Source organism: Eurytemora carolleeae, unplaced genomic scaffold (assembly GCF_000591075.1).
Source record: "Eurytemora carolleeae unplaced genomic scaffold, Eaff_2.0 scaffold278, whole genome shotgun sequence".
NCBI classification, from domain to species: Eukaryota; Metazoa; Arthropoda; class Copepoda; order Calanoida; family Temoridae; genus Eurytemora; species Eurytemora carolleeae.
The window spans coordinates 104,245-116,607 of record NW_019396399.1 but is presented as its reverse complement, the minus strand read 5'-3'; the positions used below and the strand labels follow the sequence as shown (position 1 = coordinate 116,607).

Genomic DNA, 12,363 nt, shown 5'->3' with positions numbered 1-12,363 from the left:
GAAGAGAGGTGTTTTTTAAAATTTAAGCTCTGTATTCAGGAGATTTGCATTCACTCATATACTTGCATATTTCAATACATTCAAATAGATAAACAATTGTTATAATTCAGGTTTATTTTTTATATTTTCTACACTACACTCAGTATATAGCATAGAGAAAGGAAACGAAGAGTTAAAGCTTACCCTCAGATGTTCACAACAGATCTCCGTTTTCTTTCTCTATGGTATATAATATTTTAACTTGAGCTACTCAAAAACGGTGCCCAACCAATTTCTACAAGCAATAATTGACAACTCTCATAGAATCATGGAATCTGGTATGTTTAGTTTTACCAGTACTGATAACTGGAGTCTGAATTATCTAGTTTTACCAGTTCTGATAACTGGAGTTTGGTCTGTTTAGTTTTACCAGTTTTGAAAACACATGTCTGGTATGTTTAGTTTTACCAGTTCTGATTACTAGAGTCTGGTATGTTCAGTTTTACCAGTTCTGATAACTGGAGTCTGGTCTGTTAAAATTTACCAGTTCTGCTGACTGGAATCTGGTATGTTTAGTTTTACCAGTTCTGATAACTGGAGTCTGGTAAGTTTAGTTTTACCAGTTCTGACTACTAGAGTCTGGTGTGTTTAGTTTTACCAGTTCTGATAACTGGAGTCTGGTCTGGAGGAATGTATCTGAGGTGTGAGAAGGAGTGCTGGGATGATTATTCCAGTCACTCAATCATCTATATCCTGATAGTTCCCATGATCACTGCTCTCAGTGTCAACCTTCTCTTCCTTATCAACATCGTCAGGATTATCATCACCAAGCTGAGGAACCAACCAACCCTCACTACACAGCAGCTCCAGGTAGTTAGAATAATAATAAACCTAGTTAAACAGAAAAATGTTCAGGAAAAAATGTGTAAAACCCCCTTGATGTCAAAACCATAAATATAAAGAATTCTAAATATGAGAATATAATAATAAGATAAATTTGTTCCTTCTAGTTCCGAAAGGCTGTGCGAGCAACACTTATACTGTTTCCTCTCCTGGGTATTACCAACCTTCTCTTCTTTATCAATCCTAAATCTGTGAAGAGAAAAGAACATGAATTTATCTATATGCTGGTCAACACAGTTCTTAAATCATCCCAGGTAATCTAGAAACATAAAGTAGTTAATTATATATATAATTAAATTTGGAATTCAGAACACTTGATATTTATTTACATTTTTCTTTCCTTCTGCGGCAATCGTAGAGATTAAAAAATATACGAATATAGAGTGGAATTAAGTAGAAAAAAGTAGAAAAACCCGCCATTTTGTTGTAATGTTTCCATACTGCAGGTGTACTTTAACGCATTTGTGCTTTATAACCTTTTGGTACCTTTTTATCTTTACATTTGTTTTTCGTCTGCGTTAATCCGTGACATTTTTTTCACAAACTTAAAAATTACTAAAGACTCAATTTTAACCTCCTATATTACATTTCATATTCGCAGCAATGCCATTGAAATCATTTCTATGAGTACCAAGAGTACCAAGAGTACCAAGAGTACCCAGAGTACCAAGAGTACCAAAAGTACCAATATCTTTAACTGTAATAAATTCTGTTAATTACTTGTCTCTGTTGCAATACATTAACACACTACAAGTGATTTTTTAAAAATGATGAATTTGTAATGTAGAATATCATTATTTTGGAGAATTGTGTAAGTCGAGCCACATTTAGGGAAAGGTTTATTCGTTATTCTTATCCGCCTAAAATAAGAACATAGTTTTAAAAAATAGATATATTACATAATACAGTAGTAAGCGATCATATCAATATAATGAAGACGACTTTTTATTTTCATTTTTCTTGTTAACAAGCTGTTTCATTCAGACCACACAATATTATGTCGTTTTCTTATATTACTTCTCTAACCTGAACTTTTAGTTAATAGTGAGATTTTTTAGAATGTACAACTAAAACTTAATTTCTTTTTAGTAGGGAACATAGTTATTTGATATGCTTGAGGGATTAGGAAATAAAAATCCCATGGATTGTTTTATGCCTATAGTGTACATTCAAAAGATGTTTTTCTATAGAAAAAAAACAGGATAAAATATTTTAAATCATGATAAACAACATGGCGTGGCTCAATATTCTAATATAATAATTAAAAGTACTTTAAAAGAATGTTAACAATACCTGACGAAAAAAAGGTGTGGTCGGACGAAATAATGTTGATTTGTGACGTCACTTGTGTTGCGAACGAAAGAATGGTGTGGTGTTCCTTACCTCGCTCAGAATGAGGATAAGGGTTGTATGAGTTGTATAAAGTAGGTGTACTGTAAACAATGACAGATATTGTAAACAAGGTTCGGAATTCTTGGCTCACAGAGAGGAAACTACACAGGTTAAAACAAGACCTCTTGTGTGAATGTTGGAAGTTCCTTTGAGCCTGAACAGTGAGCAGTAGTTTAAAGTGTACATTTCTTGTAAATTTTCACATCTTCTGGGCAGTACATCACAAGGCACTACAATACAGTTGCTGATCCTTAGATAATTCGTTCTTATTTTATTTAAATTGTTAAGTGAAAATTAAGGTGTTTAAGGTGAAAGAAAATAAAAATTTGATTGAAGATTAAGACATACTTTTTCTGAAAGGTATTATAACCCCAAAGATTATAAAAATATAAAAGTACCCCTGCAGTATGGTGACTGTACAACAAAATGGCGGTGTTATACTTTTTTGGAGTTAATATCACTCTAGCAGAAGGTGCGAGCCATATGCAATTTTCCGCTTACTCTATTAACAATAATATGGTGGTGGTAGGTGTATTTTACTTGGTTTAATGTATGTAAGTATATTTTAATTGTACAATAAACTACTAGGCAATAGTTTGGTCGATAAGAGAACAATAAAGTGAGCATCTAATGAGTAAATTAAATCCCTCGGGGTAGAATGCTTTATATAGAGATAACACGTAAACATCGACTTGTAAGTAGAATATATCGAACTTTCTAACTTATTTTACTTTTGCTTAAAATTATACTTTACTCATTTGTCTGATTTCATAAATATTATTCTAAATTGCGAAAAACATTGTTCTAATTGTATAAATGCTTTATATATTGCATTTAGAAAGTCACATTAAAATCATTTAAGAGCAGTTTCCTAGTAACTAGCTACAACCAAGTTGAACTATTTAGCGGGAAATCTTGTTTAAACCTGATTTAATCCCTGGATTTCTAATCCATAATCTAGAATCCCTGGAATATGATATTGAAACCAAGAAGAATATAAGCCGAGGATAAAATGTCTGGCAGAACTTACATACCACAGTAGTATAGTAGTATCTTCGGTACTAAGGTCAAACCCAATATAAAAAAATTTTCTAGTATTCTATCCTTCGATTACACAAACCTTGTCTTTATACTTAGTATACTTTTATATCATTCTATCCTTCGATTACACAAACCTTGTCTTTATACTTAGTATACTCTTAAAACATTCTATTCTTAGATTACACAAACCTTGTCTTTATACTAAGTATACTTTTCTGTCCTTCAATCCTTAGATTACGCACACCTTGTCTTTATACTATGTATACTTTTATATCATTCTATTCTTAGATTACGCAAACCTTGTCTTTATACTAAGTATACTTTTCTGTCATTTTATCCTTATATTACACAAACCTTGTCTTTATACTAAGTATACTTTTCTGTCATTCTATCCTTAGATTACACAAACCTTGTCTTTATACTAAGTATACTTTTCTGTCATTCTATCCTTAGATTACTCAAACCTTGTCTTTATACTAAGTATACTTTTCTGTCATTCTATCCTTGGATTACACAAACCTTGTCTTTATACTTCGGTCGGTTTTATCTTATTGAGTTTATTATGTTCCTGAAAGTTCTCTTGTTTGTGATAAATATTATTGAATTAATGTGATGCTATATCTATTCACACCAAACAATGGAAGAATATAATCTACATATAATAATACCATAGATATATTTATATTATATAGATGTCTAGAAAATACTGACAACAGTATATCATAGGCCATTTATTTATGAATTTTATTTCTGTTTACAATGTGTACAGAGAGAACCAGAAAACAGTGAAATTCTTTCGTTTTCATTTACTTGCTATTTTTAAAAAGTTGTAATCTCTGTTAGTCTGTCTGTTTTTTTTTTGTACGATCATAACGTACTCATTCACCCTTGAACCGATTTCTCTTAAATTTTGATTGGGAAACTCGGGAGATCCACGGGAATGTTCTTAATTTTGTTTTGAAATTCTAAGTTGAGTGGGTCGTAGAAAATTTTAATTATTTAGCTTTTCCTTTTTTCTATTTACAATATTGTATTTTTCATATAAAAATATTTATGAAAATAGATTTGGAAGAAAGCGTCATCAATAATAAATAATGTTTTTTTTTGTAAAAACAAACTTTTTAAACCATTTCATTCTAGTTCCTAGAATCGGAAGAGTTTTTTGTTTGTTAAAAAAGTATGAAACTTTCTCACTGGTTTGGGAACTTATTCTTGACTGGAAATCTTATTTTGTGGCGTAATGGTATGCCTATAGTCCACTATCTTTTAAAATCTTATTTATAATTTTAGTACTTTCAATGAGGTAGATATTTAACACTCAGGTTTTAGAAGTCCAGGTTTACATTATACAGCTGACAATGAGATATAACATGGCTCAAGGACTGTTACCATTATTTTAACTGAATTTCTATTTAAAAGTTATGTATTTGATTCTCATTGGTAGCTTTAAATCTTTAAATCTTTGTCCGAACAAAATTAATGAATTGATCCTTGATTTTTAATCTCAAACCTTCAGGTTTTCAGCTTTGCGGTTTTCTGTAAATTACTTTTGGATTTATTCTGAAATGTCAATCCAATACACGGCCAAAGGGTACAGTTGTGCATCAGGCATGTACCTCTTTCATGCTCCTTGAATTCACGTTGATGATCTCTTTAAAAAGAAAAAACCTGAAATTTCTGGATAAAAAATTTTAAAATAAATGATTCAGGGAATCCTGATCTCCTTCCTGTACTGTTTCTTCAACACTGAAGTCCAGGAAGCTCTGAAACGAATGCTGAGAAGGATTAAAACCAGAATATCTCTCACAGAACCTACAAGGAGAAGGTTAGATATATGTTTTTAAATTGAAAACTGATTAGTCTATTTGCTAGCACTTTGTTTAAAAAAAACCCTGGTTAAATTGTTTGTTTTTCGTAGTTGGAGTTTTATCTTATCCTTTAATCTATCTCGATTTAAAATCTTTTTTTCCTGGATTAATTGGTTTTTGTGAAATCAGATTAAATATATCATTAATTCATTCCGGGATTTCGTATTAAAACATTAATTAGGTCCTTCCATCCTGAAATTAATGAATAAGTATGAAAAAAGTTAATAATGTTTTTCGCTTTATTCTAGGGGGATAAAAGTAAGTTTTTATGTTCGTTGTGATTAAATAAGTTTTCATTTTTCAAGTAATGATCTGCGCAGACTGTTTTATACTTTGGGTAATACATCGAATACAAAGAATCCTTTATATAGACGAATAAAATTAGATTAGACAACTTTATCTCTACACAACCTTTTCCAAGATAAAAGTTTAAATTTGATAAAAAGAACAGACAAAAAAACGTAAGAAATTTACCCGCAAAATAGTAAAATAAATTTAACACTCTCCATACATGCATTGTTAGTCATGATTTTGGTGGCCCAAATAAATAAAAAAAATGTCCTACTTAACAGTAAGTGTTGGACTTTGAACATTGGAATATATCTCTTTCAAGTTTTATTGGATTACAAGACCTATTCCAAGCAAAATATTTAGGTAATGTTGATCCGCTCTACTGCCCATCCGTCCTATTGCCCATCCGAACTACTGCAACATCCGACCTACGACAGCTGTTTATTTTTGTATTATTGGAGGGTTAGCTTAGGTTAAGAGAATTTCTGGGCCGAGCTCTGCGGATAGGACGGGCTAGGGGGCCAAGCGCTGCGACCAGAATTCTATCTTTAAGCTGTAAAACTACGTGCTAGTAGGTCGGATGGGCAGTAGGACGGATGGGCGTAGGTTCAGAAATACACACAGAATATAAAACTTGTCATTTCTTTTAAAAACTTTTACAATTTACCAAATACTAGTTTAAATTTGACAATGGCCGACTACGAGTGAGGCATCTTGGTTAAGATTGAGATATATTTGTTTAAAGAAACTCTATTAGCTGTTAGCGTGATTTCAAGTAAACCCTCCATTCAATGATGGCAATGCCCGATTCATAACGGTACCCTTAAAACCTATATCTGATCAAAAATGAGGAAGCTATTGTCGGGTTTATTTAGGTTTAAACGTGTTTTATTTTATACATGTATATCTCAATAATAAAAGGGTTAGAAAATTAGAGTATGTGTTCAGTAATCAGTCCCATTATATTTTGTATAGAAACATATGTCAAAAATGTTTAGGAACACTACTGCAGGTGAATGTATGGCGTTTCTGGAACTTCCAACAAATGAAACAATTATTACAGGTTTATATTCATATAGCTTCCTTCCTCCGCTCCTTCCTAATATACGTCTTTGATTGCCCCCCACCTTCTTGTATCTGTCCCTGATATAGTTTTCTCCACCCTTTTTTATCTGTCCCTGATATAGTTCTCTCCACCCCTTCTTGTATCTGTCCCTGATATAGTTCTCTCCACCCCTTCTTGTATCCGTCCCTGATGTAGTTCTCTCCACCCCTTCTTGTATCTTGCTAACTTACTCCTGGTTTCATTAGACCAGATTATTTTCATAATTCTTTACTCAAACCTTTCCACCGCACCTCAAATGATTATATTTACACTGCAAGTTTTTTTATATCTTTTCTCAGTTATAGGATACGAAATGTCTAATTTATTGAACATAAATGCATCAATATTTCACCTAAACTCCATCAATATTAGAATCAGAATTGAATCAATATTTTACCTAAACTCCATCAATATTAGAATCAGAATTGAATCAATATTTCATCTAAACTCCATCAATATTAGAATCAGAATTGAATCAATATTTCACCTAAACTCCATCAATGTTAGAATCAGAACTGAATCAATATTTCACAATAGCTGAATCAATATTAGAATCGAACCTAAGTTGAATCAATGTTTCACCTAAAATCCATCAATATTAGAATCAGAACTGAATCAATATTAGAATTGAACCTGGACTGAATCCATATCAAAACCAGAATTGTATACAACACATACACATCAGTGTTTCTCTAAGAAACAATTTCAACCGGTTTTAAATAAGAAAACAAATTTGACAGAAGAACTGCCAATTTTGAAGAATATCTACATATTTCTGAAAAAATCTGCCAATTTGCTAACCTGGATCTGGAGTCTGGACCTGACCTGCTAATTTAAAGGTGTGAGAAATATATGTAGAAAAAAAACAAAATTTACAAATATATTTTCATACGCTTCCTGCCGACTAATATGATGAAACACAAAAAAATAGATTTTAGCCTATAATAGATAATAGAAACGTCACCGACTACTTGTTAGTTTCACACTAATTCCACTTTTTTTAATCCTTTACAATTTATTTCCTAGGATAAATAACTGGCCGGGAGTGATATCTTCCGTTTATCTCTATATAATAAAGCTCTTTAATTGCTCAATTATACATGTTAGCTATTTCTGGCCAAACGGCTGAAACAAATTGGCAAATTTTTTTATTAACCCCAATTATATATTCGATTTTCTAATATCAAAATTTGAAAACGGCTGAACCGATCAGGCCCAATTTTGTTGCAACTAAAATGGTAAGGTCAAAGATGTTAAATTTTGCCCAGTAAAAAATGTCGACATTTATTCTTTTTTTAAAACTCAAATTTAACAATCACTTTATTTTTGCCACCTTTCATTTTACAAAGTTCTACGACGTCGGGTTGCAAAGAAATAAAGATGAAAAAATCAGAGTTAAACAGGAAGTAGATTAAAGGGAGTGACCGGTAAGACCAACCTGATAAATTAGGGTGATGGTGCAGTATTATTAAAGAAGAAAAAAATCCAAACTTTTCTATAATTCTACATTTGTTTGAAAGATTAATCTTCAAACATAAAATTTTGGGTAACTCTGTATTTTAAACATATCAAACTTTTCTATAATTCTACATTTGTTTGAAAGATTAATCTTCAAACATAAAATTTTCAAAGAAAAACTTTGAAGAAAATAAATTTACCCCCCCCCCCCCTATTTGATTTGATCCCTCTTTTATTAGTTCCCTTTGAGATTTCTTCTCTTTATGAATATGTTTATATGTCAGTATTAGGATAAATGAAGATAAAATATCAAACAAATTCTTTTTAATCTAAAGAAATTTTCTTTGCAAATACATGGTAAAGGATCGGATTAGGAATTCAGGGTTTATTCAATATTCATAATTTGATACAACCTTATTGGTTTATTTTACTTTTAAAAATATCCTGCTAAATATATATATTTTTTTAGGACACCTTGTGAAAACATTTTCCTTGTCTAATTTGTTTTCTATAGGGTCCTACACATTTATTGTATATTCGATCATTATATTTGTATTTTAGAATCCCCCTAGAGAACCCCCAAAATCCTGCATAATTCTGTCTAGGTTCCTCTGTAATGCATAAAATGTGCACTCTTGGTAGAGTGTAATCATTATTTTGAGACACCCTGTAATTGCTATGTATATAGGTGGATGCGTTCAGAGATTGGAAATGGAGAGTAAATTTTCAACCACAGTGGAACTAATCAATCATTAGTTTAACACACAAGTTCGGAGTACTCTGTACTCTGATTACCGGAAATAGTACACAGAAAACTCCAAAATGTACTTGATGTACTGTCTAAAGTATTAAGAACCGTGTAAATAGTCTGATGTAAACTGTACACTTCACGCTGTACTTTGGAAACTGTACAAGTACAGTGTTTACTGTTTACAGTATACACCACCACCATTCTAAATTGTCCCTAAATGTTCCTAATTGTTTTTAACAGTTCCTAATTGTTCCCAATCGTTCTTAATTGTCCCTAAATGTTCCTAATTGTTCCTAATTGTTTCTCACTGTTCCTAATTGTTCCCAATCATTCTTAATTGTTCCTAAATGTTCCTAATTATTCCTTATCGTCCCTAATTGTTTCTAACTGTCCCTTATTGTTCCCAATTGTTCTTAATTGTCTTTAAATGTTTCTTTAATTTGTTTCCATTTGTTCCTAATTGTTCCTTATTGTCCCGAATTTTCCTTAATGTCCCTAATTGTTCCTCATTGTTCCTAACTGTTCCTAACTGTTCCTAACTGTTCCTAACTGTTCCTAACTGTTCCTAATCGTTCATTATCGTTACCTTCTTAAAAAATATACAAAAAATTATATCTATGTTCTCAACTTAAATCGTAATTTCAATTGACCCTCCATACAAAGAGGAGAATGCCTGATTTAAAACGGTCCTCTTTAAACCTTTCACTGGTCTTAGACGACAGAGAGAACTCCAAGATATCAGCTGACTTTCACATATATCTTTCATCAAAAAGCGAATAAAACTCTGTCCAACAACTTACGAAAATATGAAATTTCTGTGACTTCTGGAAAGTAAACAATTACAAGCGAGAAATAAGCATTCTTGATCAATCAAAGGATTGAAGGGTTCTCTTACGAATCGGACATGCCACTCTACAAAATATCAGAATTTAATTGTTCTTAATTACATAAATGACCAAACATGTTTAGAAAATATTGTTCTTAATTACAGAGATGACCAACGATGTTTAGAATATATTGTTCTTAATTACATAGATAACCAAACATGCTTAGAATATATTGTTCTTAATTACATAGATGACCAAACATGTTTAGAAAATATTGTTCTTAATTACATAGATAACCAAACATGTTTAGAAAATATTGTTCTTAATTACATGGATGACCAAACACAATTCTGATGATTTCTCCATTGTTTCTGAATCATGAAATGCGCAAGTCGCTTTTGCAGAAAACCCACAAACGAAAATAAATAAATAGATAAATAAAAAATTGTGAGAAATAACTTGATTAATTTGATCGTATTTCATGAACAGATCTGAGGTTGAAAAGAAGAAGGTTATTTTATTTCAGACTTTAATCCGGAAAAGTATCCAGGCAATAAAAAAGGTAAAAATATAATCTTAATGGTCACTGTACCCCCCNTATCTATATATTTTGCATATATATTCACTGTAGCTGGCCAAAATTGGCGGACATCTTTTTGAGAGAAACCAAGGGTGACAAAGGATAACATTTTTGAAGAATTTTTGAAATTTCACGGGCAACGCCGGGGACTTCAGCTAAAATCATGATTTGATACCAAGCGCGAATAGTAACTTATAAAATATAAAACCATCCACATTAAATTATCAATGTCTATTTCAAGATTTTCTAAGCAGTTTATCTTTGCATCTTTAAAATATCAAAGGTTTACGCCATCAGGTTGCAAAGACTCAATATCTTTGCTAAAAAGGTTTCTAACTATTGCATTTGCAAATTATTCGGACAATTTTATTCTTTTCATTTACACCGAATCTCAATCCATGGGAATCGATTAATTTTTGATTGAGTATAAACAGGGGAATGGTTCGTTACTGTAACCAGATCATTTTATTACTGTCCAGGGAATCTTAAAGGGATGAGCAGCAATTTTCAAGAGGAGATTAGGATCCTCACACATAGATCCAGACTGCTAATTTTAGTTTCAATTTTCAAGACTGGGCTGACTTTTAAGTGTCGCACATTTGTGTGCACCCCCTAGCAGACGTTGTGCCGCCCCCATTAAAATTATTTATTTGTTTTTTATCTGCATTGAAATACTTTGTTGTTTTTGCAAAATTATGCAAAATATGTTGAACTCTTGTTAGATTAATTATTGTATGCTTGCTCAGCAGAACCATGCTTGCATCAGGAGGAACTATTAATGCTCCAGAGGTAAAAGGTACGCATGATAACCACTTCAAAATTTTTCTAAATTGTTCGTAACCCCGTTTTTATTTCGTAACCCTTCCCTTTAAACGATAATTATCAGGCACCGAATGTTCTTAAGCAAGCTGTAGTGAATAAATTAAAGGACTTCAAGGAATTAATTTATAAAACTTTTCATCGCGGTCCACCGTAACAAATTTAATTTTCTTTATCTTAGTATCCTAATGGTGTAAACCTTTGAAATTTCTAATATTTCAGAATTGATAGTTTTCATATCAAAAGAAATCTTTTTCTTCTTCGAAGTGCGTCCTGACTTTAAATTGAACTTCAATATGAATGTATTGAGTGCAAAACTGTTATTCTCAAATTACATAATGTTAAAATTACGTTGATCATCTCTTTAAGAATATTATTAACTAGCTTAAGGGAACCCACCTATATATATATATATATAATGATTCTGAATATGTCCATTTGATAGCTAAACTTCTTCACAATGTACTGCAAGAAGGGGTGCAAAATAATGATTAAAAAACAAATAAAAATAAAACGGCTCATTTATCTTTGAATTGTCTGATCTGAAGAATCCAATTCTATTTTAAATTTCAAGTTTTCAATATATCAGTCAAAATATTTTGATTAATTGATTTTATCTGGAAATAATCTAATAATTGATTTCATGTTCAGAGTTCTTCAAAATCCTTCCTCCCAATTCTAATTCAGTTTGTTTTTTGAAAATTTTAAAGTTTTTATGACTTTTAAAGCGAACTCTCCACTAAAACCAACTATTTATTCGGTCAGAATGTTCACTTACAGTACGAACCGAAAGCTTAGTTTAGGGTGAGCCGGGGCCACACAAATCCATCTTAGCGTAAACATTTGTCTAGTTAAAAAAACAAACTTTTACAGAAAACAGTTATGAAATGTTAGAACCTGGCAAGGTTTTTAACCTAACCCCGACCCACTCACGTGCAATTAAGCTTTCGGGGGTTAAAAAGTTTCTTGGAAATGTTCATCTATGAAAAGCTTTCATATTTAAAAAAAACTATTTAGATTAAATTTCCCAAGAATAATTAATATCTGAAAAATGTTATGAAAATGTGAGATACTGGGAATTGGCTTAATTTTATAAATTTCGAAGTTCTAATTATTAACCCAAATTAGTTTTTTTTTCAATGGAAATTTTTTTACTTTTTACATAAACTATATATAAAAAGATCTGATTTTGAGAATAAATTATGGAGATCAAGATAATAGTCTGTTTTAATGTAAAATGTAAAAATTTTAAATTTAATAAAAGTATAAAAAAATTAAAAATGTTTTTTTACACTTATATAACTTAAATAATAATAATAATAATAATAATAATATTGATAATAATAATA

General features: G+C 31.1%; 1 protein-coding gene across 1 annotated transcript in view; it reads left to right on the top strand.

The window, feature by feature from the left end:
- The window catches only part of LOC111702467 (corticotropin-releasing factor receptor 2), a 32,731-nt gene extending 23,329 nt beyond the window's left edge, over positions 1-9,402 (top strand). The window contains exons 9-13 of the mRNA XM_023474164.1: positions 632-849; positions 990-1,136; positions 5,025-5,140; positions 6,473-6,537; positions 8,726-9,402. Of these exons, the coding sequence (XP_023329932.1) occupies positions 632-849; positions 990-1,136; positions 5,025-5,140; positions 6,473-6,537; positions 8,726-8,793 (614 nt within the window). The 3' untranslated portion in view covers positions 8,794-9,402. The remainder of the gene's footprint in view (positions 1-631; positions 850-989; positions 1,137-5,024; positions 5,141-6,472; positions 6,538-8,725) is intronic.
- Positions 9,403-12,363: the final 2,961 nt, after the last annotated feature.